Genomic DNA, 19,435 nt, shown 5'->3' on the forward strand with positions numbered 1-19,435 from the left:
AGAACCAAAGTCGTGGAAAGAAGCATTGAAAGATAGTGCTTGGGTTGAAGCCATGCAGGAAGAATTACAGCAATTTCACAAGCTAGGTGTTTGGAAGCTTGTTGAAAAGCCTGAGAACTACAAGAAGATTGGCACTCGATGGGTCTTCAAATGCAAGAAAGACGACCGTGGAGTAGTTATTCGAAACAAAGCTCGTTTAGTCGTTCAAGGTTTTCGTCAGATAGAGGGAATCGACTACAACGAAGTCTATGCACCAGTTGCACGTCTGGAAGCTATTCGGATCTTTCTGGCTTATGCCTCATTCAAAGGATTCAAGGTTTACCAGATGGACGTCAAAAGTGCATTTTTACATGGTGTGGTTGAAGAAGAGGTGTACGTCGAACAGCCTCCAGGTTTTGAAGATCCTATCCATCCCGATCGGGTTTGGTTGCTCAACAAAGCTCTTTATGGTCTTCATCAAGCACCACGAGCTTGGTATGCAACCTTATCACATATCTGCTGGAGAACGGTTTTCGAAGAGGTCTTATCGATTGTACTCTCTTCATCAAAGAACAAGATGGAGATCTTCTTTTGGTACAGGTATATGTTGATGACATTATTTTTGGTTCTACTAATGATGTTTTGTGTAGGAATTTTGAGCGCATCATGCAGGATAAGTTCGAGATGAGTGCTATGGGGGAAATGAATTTCTTTTTGGGCCTACAAGTGCAACAAACGGAGTCTGGGATATTCATCCATCAGACTAAATATGTTGGAGACATCTTGAGCCGGTTCCAGATGTCCGATGCAACGCCCATTGGTACCCCATTGCCAACTAATCACGGAATAACTCCTGATTTGAAGGGTGAACCTGTTAGCCCTTCATACTATCGCGCGATGATCGGATCCCTTATGTACCTCACAGCATCAAGGCCAGATATAATGTACCCAACGTGCCTACTTGCCAGATATCAAGTTAATCCGAAGGCCTCACATCTTGCAGCTGTCAAAAGGATTTTTCGTTATTTGAAGGCTTACCCCGACACCGGTCTGTGGTATCCTAGGGATAATAACTTTGACTTGGTCGCATTCAGTGATTCTGATTTTGGCGGATGTAAAATCGACGGCAAATCCACAACGGCTGGATGTCAGTTTTTAGGAAATCGCCTAGTCACATGGCAGTGCAAGAAGCAGACATGCGTCGCTACATCAACATGCGAAGCTGAATACATTGCTGCCTCAAGTTGTTGTTCACAAGTTCTTTGGATCCAACAACAATTGCGGGACTACGGTTTTGAATTCCTAACTACTCCTATATACGTTGATAATTCTGCTGCTTTAGATATCACTAAAAATCCTGTGCAGCATTCAAAGACCAAACACATCGAAATCAAATATCACTTCATACGTGATTGCTTTGAGAAAAGGCTAATCGATGTTGTTAAGGTCCACACCGATGACCAACGTGCCGACTTATTTACCAAAGCTTTTGACAAATCTAGATTTGACTTCTTATTATTGGTAAACGGCATTAAGGTCAAGCAAGAGTAAACCAACAACCGAAAATCATTTTTGTAAATATCTTTGTGTGTTTTTAAATTTATCTTAGTTTGTTGATTTTAGGGGGAGTAAATTAAAAAAATCGGAAAATACAAAAACACCGAAAAATTTCAAAAACACAAAAACAATAGAAAAACAAAAATGAGTTTCCTGGCGAGCAAAAGAGAAAATGATAGTACATCAGTGGTCTATCCAAACCTCTTTAAACCTTAAATGCAAAACGATAAGCAGCTCTATATAAGATGTATCGGTAGGCTCACAATCATTTTAAAGTGTGCAGGGTGATATAAACTTAAATCGACTGAAGACCAGGTGGGAACCATTCATTGGCATATGGTCTTAGTACCGAAATTTCGTTTGATAGATTGCCGAGGTTCTGAGATATTCGGTCTTTATGCTGCTTATCATCTGGGTATCATGGTTGTATCTTTTACCGAAAAATAACGGGGACGCAAGTCTAGATCTTCCATGATACCATACATACGTGTACATATTACATACTGCATTCGACCTCAATAAGTGATAAACAATCACATGTCCAAACCAAATAAGTGATAATATATCACATTTATCCGGGTGTCAAGTTCGTCTCTCTGCTGTACGGAAGTATTGACCTGTTCACGGACTTGCACCTGTGCCCTCATGCATACGAAAATCAAGTTCCTCATCAATAAGTGATTATATCACAAAGGACTTGTTTTCAAATCAAAATAAGTGAGTATCTCACATTTTATACGGTCAAACAGATGATAATCGGTATACTCACCGGTAAGATGAACTCTCGTGCATACCTTGATACGGGAATGTGTCGTGATGTGGATGAACACCGGTTGGTAAGTATAAATCATACCTTAACGTATCCCCTCGCCATGATTACATCTGATAAGTTTGAGCTTAAGTGGATAACAATACCGATAATTGTTATAGGATGCTTATCTTAATGTTAACTAACTGAACAACAAGAGTGTTTTGGCATGACCGTACACTGATATGATTCTCTTACCCTCGAAACTCGCAAAAAGAATGTTTGTATATATTTATTTACTGCTTAACCCTTATTGTTCTTCTTTTAAACAGTTTCGTCGTTTGGTGCATATCAGCACGACATTAGCGGTGATGTCGTTTGATAACACTCAAAGGATTTTAAATTGTTGTCTTTTAATTTCAAAAATTCCAAAAAGATTTTAGGCTTGTTTTAATATAAACTTTATAAAAGCCAAAAAGATTTTACTTCTACTTTATTTTCGATCGTACGATGTTGGAGCTCGAGTCTTCGTTACCTGAAACCTGACTGAAAACCAAACTGACTAAATCTTCATAAACGGTCGAAATTTGCATGGTTTTGGAAGTTAAAGACTTAAATTGACAAATTTATTAAACTTTCAAACTGTCGGACGGTGTTTGATTGTGACATGGTCATTCGTGTGTCATTTGCTTATACTATGTTCCAAGCAGTTGTTCTCATTACGCGTTTAGATTTCTTACATGTGCAGATTCTAAAGGCTAGGAGAACATGGTCGATGACAAGCTTTGGAATGAAGACACAACGAGAATGCGCTCAACTGATGAAGATGATCGAGTTGCCGCTGGCCATCATCAACACCACCAGGATCTCACTTCATAAAGTTAAAGTATTTCACGAGCATGACCCAAGGGGGAGCTTATGTTAAGGGGGAGTTTGTCAACATACTTCCTACATGATACGGGTAGTTTGTTGATACACTCTCTGCTTTCAAGACGTGAAGACTTTGAAGATCCTCCGACATTGAAGACTTGAAAGGACATCAGAGTTTTGGTAACTCGAAGACCAAAGACCGTCGAAGTTCAAGACGAGTCTGCAACTATAGAAGATAAAGACAAAGCTACAGCCAAGGGGGAGTTTGTTGGTGCACTTGTGTCTGTACTTTGTCTGTATTCGGTCTGTATGTAAACGATGTCCAAAGTTAGTCTGTAAGTTGACCAAGTCAACTATCCTCCTAGTTTGACTTGACCAACAGTTAACATATGTTTGATATGTGTGTCGATGTCGAAGGATAGACTCGAAGGATTCTGTTGATCCTTCGAGGTGATTGAAAGATAGGCTTCGAACAATAGACCTCGAAAGGTGATCTTTCGAGGTCCTTGCTAATCCTTCGAAAGCTTTCTATCCGAAAGATGATCCTTCGGACCATCTATCGGATCCTTCGACCAGACATCATGAGCTGGGTATATATATACCCATGCAGTGTAGTGTGAAAGGCAGATGCACACAGACAAGAGATAGAGAGCTTGAGAGCATTCTGCTGGAAACACACACACACACTTGAGAGTTTACATCTTTGGTTTTGTAAACATTATGCTTGTAACCGTAAACCTTCATACGTATTAATACAGTGGTGTTAATCGGTGAAATCTTGTGTGCTTGTTTCTCTACTTGCTTCATCCCGGTTTGCCTACTAGCTTGGATTCCGCACTTGCTAGTGGGTTAGTATAACAAGGTTTAGGTTGTTCTCGATCCTCCGAGAAAAGGGACCTACACTACTCGAACATTCAGCAATTTCCGTTTGACCTGCACCAGTTATATCTTTCTTATCACCTTCACTCATGCACTGTCTGGGATCCACCGCCTTTTCTTCCTCTATTCCGATTGCCTTTTCCTGCGTTACCTTGAACTTGTAGTAGTATACAAGTACGTCCAGATACATAGCGTATATCAGACGCATGTATTCACCATCCTCATACTCGAAACCTGTATCTTTTGCTATCATCGTCCACATACCATTCTCTGTGATTCGCCGGTGGCCCCCTTCTCTCTTTACTGCCATATACAGGTCTAATAATCCCACTTTCCGATTGTTTGTTGCATATGCCGGCAACGGTCTTGAATGAATTTCCAGTTTTTCTTTAATAAACCATTCTATCATGTTATCGAAAGCAGTTTCAAGATAACATTTATACTTGATGACGTAGTCTTCATCTTCAAGCATGTGCAGTAAGGCCTTGCAATCTTGAAAGTCTTTAAAGGACATTGCTTGTAAAATCAGAATGTTCCAGTCTGGTTCATTGGCCGAAATATTCAAATTTTCGAAGTATTCATTTAGAAATTCTGTTTTGAATTTCTCATGATCGGAATTCTTACTAGCCACATATTGCTTTTCTAATTCTCCGATCTCTTCCTCTTTCGTCAAACCGGTATGACTGTTCCTTTTATTGTATACAGGAACACTAAACGTTGGAAATAATTTACATACATCACCCATAAACTTCACCGTAAATCCTTGAATCATTAATTGATCGAGACTCAAGACATTTCTATCAATGTCTGGTGTGTAGAACACACTTTGTACTCGAATCTTTTCTGACCCTGTTATAACATCAACCACACCGATTCCTCTAATAAAGAAGAAATTGTTTTCCCCCGTCTCCGTTTCAACACATGACATATTTTTCATACGTTTAAACATGTCTATATTGCCAGAAAAGTGATGTTTGAAAGTTTTACTAACATACCATATTTCCGACCAGTATCCACCGTCGGTTCCGATCACCATGAATTCTTGTCTCTGACCGGATTGTATATCTTTTTCGGCTTCTTGATCTTTCTGCGTACCCGTATTAACCGCTAGACGAAGTAACTGACTTTCTTCATCCTTCTCCTTCTCTTGACATGTAGAGATTTTATGGCCTGGTCTGTTACAATAGTAACAACATCGCTGCATCCATTTTCGTTCATGTTTTTCTTCAGTGCAGTGCATACTTGGCATCATGGTTGCCGACGGCTGTAAATCATCATCACTAATATAACCGGCTCTGATACCACTTGTTAGCAGAAGCCGTTGATCATTATCTTCATTATGATGGGGTTTTGGTGTTTTGACACGAAACAGCGGATTACTAACATAATTGGAAGACACAATTATAACAGTGGAATTGAATAGAATGGACAGACAATAATCGAAATTATGAATGTCTTGGTAACCGGTAATGTTTGCCGGTAAAACCTATATATACGTTTACATAAGAACGGTTATGTGAGTAGTTATGTTTGGCGGGAATAACCGCTGTTTGAAACGGTATTATCCGACCTACATACCCATTCGACTGTATCCGTTCATTTACATACATATATCTAATAAGTATAAGTTTGATACACACAATAAATAATAATTATGTTTATATATAACTAATATTCAAGACCCGACATAGTCTTTGCAGTAGGTCTTATTTAATGCGTTATGCAACAACCTTGATCAATAGATTTGGGAGAAGCAAAAAGGGTATTGAGATAGATTATTGGTATTGTCAATTATGGCTTATGGTATGATAATATGCATGATGTGAAGTTAGAAGGCCATACAGATAGCGACTCGTCAAGCTCTCAATTCTCATGAAGATAAAAGGACATTTCAGCCAATGTTTTTTTGGTTGGGATACGGAGCAGTGTCTCGGAGTACCAAGAAGCAGCAGGTGGTTGCTTTATTCACTACTAGTGCAGCTGTGTGTCAAGCAGTTTGGTTGCAAAAATTACTACAAGCTCTTGTGTATGAGAAAAATATGGCAACCCCAATTTTTATGATAACAAGTACGTGGGCAATGTTTCTAACCAAGAATTAGGTGTTTCAGAGTCGTAGCAAATACATAGATATTATATTTCATTAATCAGGAACCTGACTGAAGATAAGCGAGTTGGGCGTTAATCATGCTACACTCAAGAGCAGGTGCATATGTGTTTAATAAGGTGTTGGCTCAGTTACTTAAGTTTAAGACTTGGTGTTAGGGCATTTGACTCACGGGGGAGGTTATGATAAATCAAAATAGCAATTACACAAGAAGCTGGGACGCATTGGAAGAAAGCAGTTACATGAAGTCCGGTCATGAGTACTAATTGTTAGTTTTTCAGTTTCAAGAATAATTGTAGGATGTTTCAATGTTTTTATTTTTTTTCCTATTATTGTTATGATTTCAGTTTTCCTTTGTAAGATCTATTTAAATAAGGTGATTAATTCATTTGTGTTGTTTTGAGTTTCATGAGCATATATTACTTTGATACTCCAAGAACTACAACTAAGATCTAGTTATGAAGAAGTATTGTATTCCTTTAGAGAGCTTAAGGCCTATCTTGGTCCACATAGATGAACTTCATATGCCATGGAGTATATTCTAACAAAAGAATATGTTTTTTTTTTCTCACAAAAAATATTCACTTGAAGATCTTGTTCTTCCAATCCAGGATTAAGAACCTATATTAATAACTAAAAATGGACATCCATGGAAATGTCTCAGTTCATGATCCGAATGTTAATGAGCTCTTAGTTATATTTCTGCATTAATAAGACATGGTATTCTGTCCATGTGTTAATATGCTTTACGGTAGTAGCCAGAACAGACTATTGTAGGTCCCTCTCGGAGGATGAGGTTCAACCTTAACCTTGTTATACTAACCCACTAGCAAGTGCGGAATCCAAGCTAGTGAGCAAACCGGGATGAAATAAGCACAAACACAAACACACAAAGATTCACCGATTAACACCACTTGTATTAATGCGAATGAAAGGTTCCGGTTACAAGCACAATGTTCACAAATGTGTTTTGCAAACTCTCAAAGTGTGTGTGTGTGTTTCGGACATAATGCTCTCAAGTGTCTCTCTATCCTTCTATGTGCATCTCTCTCACTACTAACACACACTGCATGGGTATATATATACCCAGCACAGATTGTCTTGTCCGAAGGATCCGATAGATGGTCGAAGGATCATCTATCGACTACAAAGCCATCGAAGGATTTACAGGGACCTCGAAGGATGATCTATCGAGGTCCATCAATCGAAGCATATCTTTCGATGAGATCGAAGGATCTACATCGTCCTTCGATCTCTCATCCTTCGAGACAGACAATCACATCTATAATTCTAACTGTTTGGCCAAGTCAAACCGGAGGATGGTTGACTTGGTCAAACTTACATGACTAACAAGGACATCGTTTACATCGTGACTGAATACAGACAAAGTACAGACACAAGTGCACCAACAAACTCCCCATTGGCTGTAGCTTTGTCTCGATCTTCGATGTTTGCAGATTTGTCTCGATCTTGATCATCTTTGATCTTCATGTCTTCAAGACTCTGATGTCCTTTCAAGTCTTCAATGTCGGAGGATCTTCAAAGTCTTCACGTCTTGAAAGCAGAGAGTGTATCAACAAACTCCCCCTTAACATAAGCTCCCCCTTGAGTTATGCTCGTGAAATACTTGATCTTTATGAAGTGAGATCCTTGTGGTGTTGATGATGGTCAGCGGCAACTCGATTATCTTCATCTTTTGAGTGCCTTCACGTCGTGTCTTCATTCCAAAGCTTGTCATCGACCATGTTCTCCTAGCCTTTAGAATCTGCACATGCAAGAAATCTAAACGCGTAATGAGAACAACTGCTTGGAATAGTCAGTATAAACAAATGACACACGTATGACCATGTCACAATCAAACACCGTCCGACAGTTTGAAAGTTTAATAAATTTGTCAATTTTAGTTTATAACTTTCAAAACATGCAAATTTCGACCGTTTATGAAGATTTAGTCAATTCGGTTTTCGTTCAGGTTTCAGGTAACGAAGACTCGAGCTCCAACATCGTACGATCGAAAATAAAATAGAAATAAAATCTTTTTGGCTTTTATAAAGTTTTATATCAAAACACACCTAAAATCTTTTTGGTATTTTTGAAATTAAAAGACAACAATTTTAATATCCTTTGAGTGTTATCAAACGACATCACCGCTAATGTCGTGCTGATATGCACTAAACGACGAAACTGTTTAAAAATAAAAACAATAAAAGTTAAGCAGAGAATAATATATACAGACAATCTTTTTGCGAGTTTCGAGGGTAAGAGAATCATATCAGTGTACGGTCATGTCAAAACACTCTTGTTGTTCAGTTAGTTAACATTAAGATAAGCATCCTATAACAATTATCGGTATTGTTGTCCACTTAAGCTCAACTTATCAGATGTAATCATGGCGAGGGGATACGTTAAGGTATGATTTATACTTACCGACCGGTGTTCATCCACATCACGACACATTCCCGTATCAAGGTATGCACGAGGGTTCATCTTACCGGTGAGTATACCGATTATCATCTGTTTGACCGTATATGATGTGAGATTCTCACTTATTTTGATTTGAAAACAAGCCCTATGTGATATAATCACTTATTGATGAGGAACTTGATTTTCATATGCATGAGGGCACAGGAGCAAGTCCGTGAACAGGTCAGTACTTTCGTACAGCAGAGAGACGAACTTGACTCCCGGATAAATGTGATATTTTATCACTTATTTGATATGGACATGTGATTGTTTATCACTTATTGAGGTCGAATGCAGTATGTAATATGTAATATGTACACGTATGTATAGTATCATGGAAGATCTAGACTGGCGTCCCCGTTATTTTTCGGTAAAAGATACAACCATGATACCCAGATGATAAGCAGCATAAAGACCGAATATCTCAGAACCTCGGCAATCTATCAAACGAAATTTCGGTACTAAGACCATATGCCAATGAGTGGTTCCCACCTGATCTTCAGTCGATTTAAGATTTATATCACCCTGCACACTTTAAAATGATTGTGAGCCTACAGATACATCTTATATAGAGCTGCTTATCGTTTTTCATTTAAGGTTTAAAGAGGTTTGGATAGACCACTATTGTACTATCATTTTCTCTTTTGCTCGCCAGGAAACTCATTTTTGTTTTTCTATTGTTTTTGTGTTTTTGAAATTTTTCGATTTTTTTGGATTTTCAGATGTTTGGATTTACTCCCCCTAAAATCAATAAACTAAGACAAATTAAAAAACACAAAGGTATTTACAAAAATGATTTTCCGATGTTGGTTTTACTCTTGCTTGACCTTAATGCCGTTTACCAATAGTAAAAAGTCAAATCTTGATTTGTCAAATGCTTTGGTAAATAAGTCGGCACGTTGGTCATCGGTGTGGACCTTAACAACATCGATTAGCTTTTTCTCAAAGCAATCACGTATGAAGTGATATTTGATTTCGATGTGTTTGGTCTTTGAGTGCTGTACAGGATTTCTAGTGATATCTAAAGCAGCAGAATTATCAACGTAAATAGGAGTAGTTAGGAATTCAAAACCGTAGTCCCGCAATTGTTGTTGGATCCAAAGAACTTGGGAGCAACAACTTGAGGCAGCAATGTATTCAGCTTAGCATGTTGATGTAGCGACGCATGTCTGCTTCTTGCACTGCCATGTGACTAGGCGATTTCCTAAAAACTGACATCCAGCTGTTGTGGATTTGCCGTCGATTTTGCATCCGCCAAAATCAGAATCACTGAAAGCGACCAATTCAAAGTTATTATCCCTAGGGTACCACAGACCGGTGTCAGGGCAAGATGTGAGGCCTTCGGATTGACTTGATATCTGGCAAGCAGGCACGTTGGGTACATTATGTCTGGCCTTGATGCTGTGAGGTACATAAGAGATCCGATCATTGCGCGGTAGTTTGAGGGACTAACAGCTTCACCCTTCAAGTCAGGAGTAATTCCGTGATTAGTTGGCAATGGGGTACCAATGGGCGTTGCATCAGACATCTGGAACCGGCTCAAGATGTCGCCAACATATTTAGTCTGATGGATGAATATCCCAGACTCTGTTTGTTTCACTTGTAGGCCCAAGAAGAAGGTCATTTCCCCCATAGCACTCATCTCGAATTTATCCTGCATAATGCGCTCGAAATTCCTACACATGACATCATTAGTAGAACCAAAAATAATATCATCAACGTATACCTGTACCAGAAGAAGATCTCCATCTTGTTCTTTGATGAAAAGAGTACAGTCGATAAGACCTCTACAAAAACCGTTTTCCAGCAGATAGTGTGATAAGGTTGCATACCAAGCTCGTGGTGCTTGATGAAGACCATAGAGAGCTTTGTTGAGCAACCAAACTCGATCGGGATGGATAGGATCTTCAAAACCTGGAGGCTGTTTGACATACACCTCTTCTTCAACCACACCATGTAAAAATGCACTTTTGACGTCCATCTGGTAAACCTTGAATCCTTTGAATGAGGCATAAGCCAGAAAGATCCGAATAGCTTCCAGACGTGCAACAGGTGCATAGACTTCGTTGTAGTCGATCCCTTCAATCTGACGAAAACCTTGAATGACTAAACGTGCTTTGTTTCGGATAACAACTCCGCGGTCATCCTTTTTGCATTTGAAAACCCAACGGGTACCAATCTTCTTGTATCCAGCAGGTTTCTCTACGAGTTTCCAGACACCCAGCTTCTGGAATTGTTGCAGCTCTTCCTGCATTGCTTCAACCCAAGAGTTATCTTTCAAGGCTTCTTTCCAAGTTCTTGGTTCTTCCTGTGAGACATAACACGCGAAAGACCAATCATTTTGTTGCCCGGATTCTCGAATAGCTGCATACAAGCCTGCATTGTTGTTGTTTCGCAACATGTTTCTTGTTTGAATGCCACTTTGCACATTTCCTATGATGTTTTGTTGAGGATGGGTATTATGAATCCTTGTTTCAGGATTTTCTCGAATTGGAATATTTATACCCAGGTTGTTAAGATTAAGATCAACAACCAAATCAAGGCCCGGAATTGACGAAGAGGATGATGCAGTAGCCTCAGCTGTTCTATGGGCATCCACTGGAGGAGTACCCTCTGAAGTACCATGAACTGCTGTTGTTGGAGCTTCTTGATCTGCATCTAGAAATTCATCATCCTCTGAAGATTCGTTCAATTCAGTTGCATCATGAAAATCCTCATTGTTGAGAGTATTATTGTTCACCGAAGAAGATGGTTCTTGATTAACAAGAATTGGACGAACCACCGGTGAAACTGTTGCATTGTCACTCTCGAAAAACATCCTTGCCGCAGCACTTTCTTCAACGGCTTCAACATTGATCGAATTGAAAAAGTCATCGTACTCAAACATCCAAGGCTGACCCGGATATTTGACTGGCAAGGTGTGCCTTTGTACTCTGACCTCAGACCATTCCTCGACCCTTTTAGTCTCTAGATTCCAGACTCGTAAGTTAGGGGTGGCATACCCAAGAAAGTATCCATCAATTGCTTTTGCCCCAAACTTTCCATTAGGATCGATGATTGTATAAGGAGCTCCAAACGGTTCAAGATAAGACAAATCTGGTTTCCGTTTTTGAGGAAGCTCAAAGCAGGTCTTATTGTGCCTTTTGACTGTAAGGACTCGGTTCAATGTGTAACATGCAGAGGCCACAGCTTCAGTCCAGAATGGAATGGGCAACTGCTACTCTACCAACATTGTCCTAGCAGTCTCGATCAATGTGCGGTTCTTACGTTCAGCGACGCCATTTTGTTGAGGAGTATAAGCTGCACTAAACTCATGAAGAATACCCTTTGAAGTGCAAAACTCCGCCATGGCATGATTTTTAAATTCAGTACCATTGTCGCTACGTATCCGCCTAACCTTCAACTTATACAAATTCTCAATCTGAATGATCAAGTTTTTGATAATGCCAAAGGTTTCACTCTTGTGTACCATGAACGCCACCCAAGAAAATCTTGAATAATCATCAGTTATCACGAGGCAGTATTGATCTCCCCGAATACTCTTGTGCTTGACAGGACCGAACAAATCCATGTGCAAACGTTCAAGAGGAACTGCCACCGTGTTGATCTTTTTTGTAGGGTGCTTCTTCTTTGTTTGTTTTCCCTTCTAGCACGAAACACAGACGTCTTGAAGATGGAAATTTTTGAGAGGAACACCATTCACCAATTCATTTGAAACCAAATGATTCATTTTGCGTAAGTGAATGTGACCCATTCGTCTGTGCCAAGAGATAGTGTCTTTTTCTGTGGCTTTGGAAATGAAACAAGTTGCTTGTGCAGACGTAGTAATAGCTTGGCTCATATCAAGGACGTACAAATCATTTATCCTTGGAGCTGACAAGAGAATCCATTCTTTTGGAATTTTGAAGCCGGGTTTCAGCACATAACATCCATTAGCATCAAAGTGTACCGAGAACTGCTTGTCACAGATTTGAGAAACACTGAGAAGATTGTGATCAAGTTGTTGCACAAAGTTGATCTTGTCAAAGCTGACAATCCCGTTGGATATCATTCCTTCACCGTAATATATCCACCCTTATCTCCAGCAAAAGCAACATAACCTCCTCTAATAGACTTGACGTCGTAGAGAAGCTTCATGTCGCCTGTCATGTGCCTGGATGCCCCACTATCAACAATCCAATGACTACTGATAGTTCCTCCTGGAACACCCTGCACATGAACTCAAATGAATTAGTTGGAGATGGGGACCCAAGCCATTGTGGTCTTGGGTCTTCCATTTTCATCAATGACAATAACTTCTTGTCTTTGATGGTTGGTGAATTGTGATGTTCCCCCTGATTCAGTAACCGTTTTAGGTTTCCATGTCTGTTTTGTTTTACCGGTGTCTTTCTTTAAAATTTTAACTTCATGGTTGTCTGAAGTTTTTGAATTTTCTGGTTTGACAGAAACAGATGATTTGTTAACCACATCGGTTTTAATTGCCTTTTCAATTTTCTTGACCTGTTGGCGTTTTTGTTTCTTTTCCCTTTCCTTTACAAGGCGGGGATCTTGCTTTACAGAAACAGATTGCTTACGGTCAGTTTGGTCACGGGGAACATCAACCTTTTCTTTTTGCTTATGAAGATATGGACAATTTCTAATTATATGTCCAATTGTTCCACACTCAAAACATGATCTTCGTTCAACAAACCCCGAAGTATCATGTGATTGTTTAGCCGATGATGTTGAACTTTGTGAACCCGAGGTACTAGGCTTTGAACTGTTTTGTTCCTTTTTCTTCAAAACAGTAGCTTTCTTGACAAAATCTAAGTTAGATTTATTTTCAAACTTTTCAATTTTGTCCGTTCCCGTCGATTTCACAAAGTTTACATTCTTGTTTTTCTTCTGATTCGGCTTCTTTTGAGTTTGAGCCGGTGATTTTGCTTTTGGCTTGGTGTGATTTTGCTGTTTCTGCACTGTTGGTAATTTCTTGTTGCCATATTGTTTTCGAATTTCATCCTTTGGAATAGGAGGACACTGTGTAACTGTAACACGTGGTCCTGACTTTCCCAAAAACTTACTAGTCGAATTCTCAAAGACTTTACTGATTAAGGATTGATTAACATTCTTAATAGGAAAATCTTTGTCTGAATAAATTTTATCATCACCAACAAGAGTGTACAACAAATTCACACTCTCCGACTCGTTTTCAGACGAGGACTCGATTGCAACAGTCTTAGCGGGTTTTGCAGGAGGATGACATAGAATATGATTCTCGAGAGGTATGTCCTCATTTTTGGCTACCGCATCAGACTTTGCTGAATCAGTATCATCAGATTCATCATCAGAAGAATCAGCATCCTCAATCACAACTGGAGGATCCTGATTCTGTTCAGCAGTTACAAATGTATCTGCTGACACGTCTGAATCTGAGGATACTTCTTTCTGGTATCCGAGTCCTGCTGCAAACTCTTTCACATCTAGAGGCACAGATGGTTCAAAGAACACTCTGTCCTCCTCATCCGGCATGGCATCATAATTATGTCTCACTGGTGGTGGACAATTCTTATAGCCTATACACGTGACGTCCCTTTTCTCCTTTTGGACATCAATGATGTGATCCAACACATAGCTAGAACTCAAATAACTATCTAACTTGAGTTGGATTGCCTCACTTTCCGTTTTTACACAAGCCATTTCTTTTTGCATTGTCTCAAGACGAGATATATACAAATTAATGTCCGTTTGTTTTCTGGAAACCATTTTAGTTAGTTCGGTTTTATCTTTCTTTAATTTTTCGATTACCGACTTAAATTCCTTTTCATGGTTTTCGTAAAACATGTTGGCTTCAGTGCATTTGGAAAGGTCCACAGTCAATTTCTGATTGTGGATAAACGTCACATCATACTTTTCTTGCAAAGCTTCATGCTTACTTTGCAAGTCACACAGATTCTCATTCACTGTAGTATGTTTGTCTTGCAAGTCAAACAAACTAGCTTGTAAAGCATCATGTTTGCCTTGCAACTCAGACATACTTTTCTCTAAATCAGCACATCTAGCATGCAATCTATCACATTCATCACAAGTAATAGCAGTGGGTTCATCGACACATACCTGACTTGATGAACCGTCGACATTAGACATAAAGGCTGAATGGAGAGAAGACAAAGAATAAGCAGCTTGATCCACCAGAATAGATCTTCTTTGAGTTTCTGCTGCAGCTTCCCCCAAAAGTTCATCAATATCTGCATCGATTGCTGCATTTGATGTCTCACCCACATGATCATCGCCCGAGCTTGAGGATTCTTCATCTGAACTCCTGCTGTAACCCGAAGAGTCTTCTTCCTCAGAAGATTCACCACCATTGGCGGAAGATTCTCCACCACTGGTGTGAATTACATCCTTCACATCCTTCACAACTTGAGCAAAACATGCTGTTCCATCGGGAGCATCACCACCCAACTGGATTGACCAGTCACAACCCTCATCCACCTGAACTGCAAGTGCCCGGTTGGTTTGGTTGTTGACAGGCACCAATGTACGCTCATTGTTTCTGTTCTGGTTCTGCTGGTTGCCTTGATTTCTGAAGGGGTTTTGGTTCCCGTGCTGTGCTGGCTTCGTACATTCCCTTTTAAAGTGACCCCGTTCACCACAGTTGAAGCACTTCACTGCCTGTTTATCGAACCCATACTTGGTGTCTCTCTTACTCTCCAAGCTGGTTCTGCCAGTACTTTCCATCCAATCCTTTGCCCTTCTCACAGCACTCGCAAAGGCCCACTTGATATCCATCAAGTCCATCTCTTCTTTATCAATCTGCCGAAAATCTTCTTGTGTCAGATTAATGTTGCCAATCTGACCTTCAATTAACCCACAGTACGCGCTCACTACAGTGTTAAGCAGCTCCATGTGTTCCTTAGCTACTTGTACACTGACTTTAGAGAAGCTGGAAGTGTCGAGCTGTACTGTACTTGGCTTTGATTGTTGACCAGCAGATGATGTTCCTCCATAACATGCACGTTGTTGTTGAGCAGGAGGAGGAGGAGGTGGTTGTATTGGATTTCCATACATGTCTGTGGTGGGAGGTGGCTTAACAGGAACTTGCACCGGATTGCCATACATATCCGTGCTTGTGACAAACGCCGTTTGAAGTGGAGCATGTGGACCGGTTCTTGCAGACGAAGTACTGGAAGTTCCATAATACATTTCTGGATTTTGTGGCAATGGAACTCTCTTCGCCTTTAATGTTTCCTCCTGATCCTTGTTTTCCAAAAGCTGCACGAAGTCGTTGATATTTGTAGTTCTCAACACTCCGTTATACTTTAGGATTTCCAAGAAACTGCTCCATTGGGGAGGCAAAGCATCAGCAAACTTCTTCACCACTTCTGCTTGAGTTGTTGCTACACCAAAATTATTCAACTCAGTAAGCAAATGATAAAACCGGCTTGTCATGTCTCCCAAAGACTCCTTATCCATGCACGTGAAACAGTCAAACTCTTTCTTGAGCAGATCATGACGCAATTGACGTGTTGCTTCATTCCCTACTCCTCTGGTTTTTAACCCGTCCCACAACTTCTTAGTTGTCTTGAAACTGACAAACTGGTGGTAGATATCCTTGCTTAACGCCTGAGTGAGAATGGCGTATGCTTTCTTTTCCAGATCATACGTTTTCTTCTGATCTTCAGGAAGATCGGCAAACGTAGCAGTGTCTGAAACAGCAACCTCTATAGCTTGATCGAAATCTGTGGTGAAACGTATCCACAGTTCGGTGTTTTGACCAAGAACGTATGTACGGAATCTGTCAACCCAGCCCGGATATTCATTTAAATGCATCAACTTCGGGGGTCGATTCAAACTTCCGGTTTCGCTTTCGCTCAATAAGATACTTTGGATGCTCGGAGTTTGATTCGATACTAATGCCCATTGACTTGATGATATGGCATTTGCTTGTGAAGATGTTGATACCGGAGACTCGGCCCATGAAGGTGATAGGCTTGTACACGTGTACTTTCCACTATCGGGAGCCGGTGTACCCCACCATGAGGGAGTGGAACCTGAACTTGTATATTTTCCACTGTCTGGAGCCGGATTCCACCAATTCGGATTCATGATTGATAAGAAAAATAAATTCTAAATGAATATTCCGAAAGATCACACACAGCCGAAAGATCCTGGTACGAAAGATCTGAAACACAGAAACTTGTTAACGATAAACAAACCACAAACGAAAGATCAACACTTGTTCGAATGATCAACAGTGGTCGAAAGATCACTGTTGACTTTCGAGCAATGGTTTCGAAAGATTCAAAATTTTGAAAGATTCACACTTGAAAGATCCTTATCTTTCGAGATAAATTCTTATCTTTCGAACAGCTATCCTTCGAATAGATTCCTGGAACGAAAGATAATGCTTAGACTTCGAAAGACTACTCGAAAGATGCTTATCTATCGAGCTGTCTTTGATCGAAAGATGGTCTTTCGATGTCGAATGATATCTTTTGAACCCTACTGACACACTGACACTGATGTGATAGGTTGGTGAAAAGGTGATGGGATGGTGAAGTCAACTTTCGGCAAAAAGGATATGGCAGACCTTACCTTTCCTACCAACTTTGATTTTGAAATAAAATATGCCCAAAAAGGAAAGCCTTATCCAGAAACCGGTCACCGGAATTATGACCGGAATTTGGCCGGAAATCACCAAGTCCCTTAAAAAACAAGTTTTAAGTTACCCAACCCGCTCTTAACACACCCGGTTGGTTTAGAACACGTTTTTAAGCCAAGAAATCCAAGAAAATCACTAAAAACGGGAGCTAAACCAAGTGTCCAAACACACCAAGAACTTGAACAAACCCGGTTTTAAACAAGGTAAAGAGCCTTAGCTCTGATACCACTTGTAGGTCCCTCTCGGAGGATGAGGTTCAACCTTAACCTTGTTATACTAACCCACTAGCAAGTGCGGAATCCAAGCTAGTGAGCAAACCGGGATGAAATAAGCACAAACACAAACACACAAAGATTCACCGATTAACACCACTTGTATTAATGCGAATGAAAGGTTCCGGTTACAAGCACAATGTTCACAAATGTGTTTTGCAAACTCTCAAAGTGTGTGTGTGTGTTTCGGACAGAATGCTCTCAAGTGTCTCTCTATCCTTCTATGTGCATCTCTCTCACTACTAACACACACTGCATGGGTCTATATATACCCAGCACAGATTGTCTTGTCCGAAGGATCCGATAGATGGTCGAAGGATCATCTATCGACTACAAAGCCATCGAAGGATTTACAGGGACCTCGAAGGATGATCTATCGAGGTCCATCAATCGAAGCATATCTTTCGATGAGATCGAAGGATCTACATCATCCTTCGATCTCTCATCCTTCGAGACAGACAATCACATCTATAATTCTAACTGTTTGGCCAAGTCAAACCGGAGGATGGTTGACTTGGTCAAACTTACATGACTAACAAGGACATCGTTTACATCGTGACTGAATACAGACAAAGTACAGACACAAGTGCACCAACAACTATTAAGCATAGTATCACTGTATTCAGTGACGAAGCTTGACGTTTCGACCGCAGGGGGGGGGGGTCGAAAATTTATATACCCAAAAATTTCTATAGAACCGAGGGGTCGAAAACGTATATAGCCAAAAATTTCTATACGAAAACAACATATATAGTACTACTGAGCGAAAAGTTCGGGGTCGGACGCCCCCGGCCCCTTCAAAGCTGCGCCATTGACTGTATTGTATTATTGGTATCAGGGGGTGGAACCAGAGGGGGTCAAGAGGGTCGGTTGACCCTCCGGTCAGCGGTCAGCTGGAACTTTTTGAATTTTTATTTATAAATTTTGAGTTTCTGAAGAAAAAACTTAGAGATGGACCCCCTAATTTGAACCAGTATAGAATATTAGCTTATAAGCTTATGATGACCCCTAACTAAATCGTTCTGGTTCCGCCACTGATATGCACCCTATCACACATATGAACTTATCCATATGTTGATATTACACATAAGTAAAACCATATTCCTGCCCCATATGTTGATATATAACATATTACACATATGTAAAACCATATTCCTGTCCAAATGACATTGGTAACTCGATTTTGGAAAACATAATATTCTCATTGCTTCTCAAAAACTAGATAAGTTACAAATGGAAGTTAGCACATCAGTTTACTGAAAAACGTACTTGTTATATTCTAACATTAGAAAGTCATCAAACTGCTTTTCATACTTAGGCTTGTCTATGTTCAACTAAACCCATATAGCATTAGCCTTGAGGAGCAACTGTACCAGTTGACCCTTAAGATGAAGGCTCATTATTTCATTAGCACCGCCAATCAGCTTCTCTCCTATGAATACAGCTGGTACACTTGGCTTGCACCCTAGCCCTCTTAATTCCTTCTCTAACTGTTTCCCATCTGGATGTTCATCTAACTCATAAACGGTAGGATTTGCACCAAAATTGCTGATCAGTGTCTTAATGGTGTGGCACATACAGCAAGAGCTTTTGCTAAATATAACCACAGGCCTTTCGTTCACCAATGATGTAACCATAGCCATATCCCGGAGTTGTAGAAGCTAAATGTTGTATGAGACAATGCTAGCTTTTGTAGAAGATATATGTAGATAGTTTGGTGTTATGGGAAGATTTGTTGTGAGTGTATATATGATCCTAAGATGTCTATATATACTTATAGGATTTGAAACTGTTGGGGTGATACCTGTTAGATGCTGAAATGAGATAAGATTCTCTTTCTTTGACAGATCATGGTGATCATTATCAAACTGAATAAAGGATACAGAATTAAGATGCGTGTAGTATAACAGGTTCCTTTTCTG

The 19,435-nt window shown here is 40.0% G+C and overlaps 1 protein-coding gene across 1 annotated transcript; it reads right to left on the minus strand.

Annotated features, from left to right (window-relative positions):
• Positions 1–18,729: 18,729 nt before the first annotated feature.
• On the minus strand, positions 18,730–19,189 carry LOC110934738 (monothiol glutaredoxin-S2). Its single transcript, XM_022177568.2, has one exon. The coding sequence runs from the start codon at positions 19,154–19,156 to the stop codon at positions 18,848–18,850; it is 309 nt and encodes a 102-aa protein (XP_022033260.1). The 5' UTR covers positions 19,157–19,189; the 3' UTR covers positions 18,730–18,847.
• Positions 19,190–19,435: the final 246 nt, after the last annotated feature.

This window comes from Helianthus annuus, chromosome 1 (genome assembly GCF_002127325.2).
Source record: "Helianthus annuus cultivar XRQ/B chromosome 1, HanXRQr2.0-SUNRISE, whole genome shotgun sequence".
Taxonomy (NCBI): domain Eukaryota; kingdom Viridiplantae; phylum Streptophyta; class Magnoliopsida; order Asterales; family Asteraceae; genus Helianthus; species Helianthus annuus.

What these genes read in the sequence shown, in the direction of transcription:
- LOC110934738 (XM_022177568.2), bottom strand. Translation starts at nt 19,156, where the DNA reads ATGGCTATGGTTACATCATTGGTGAACGAAAGGCCTGTGGTTATATTT.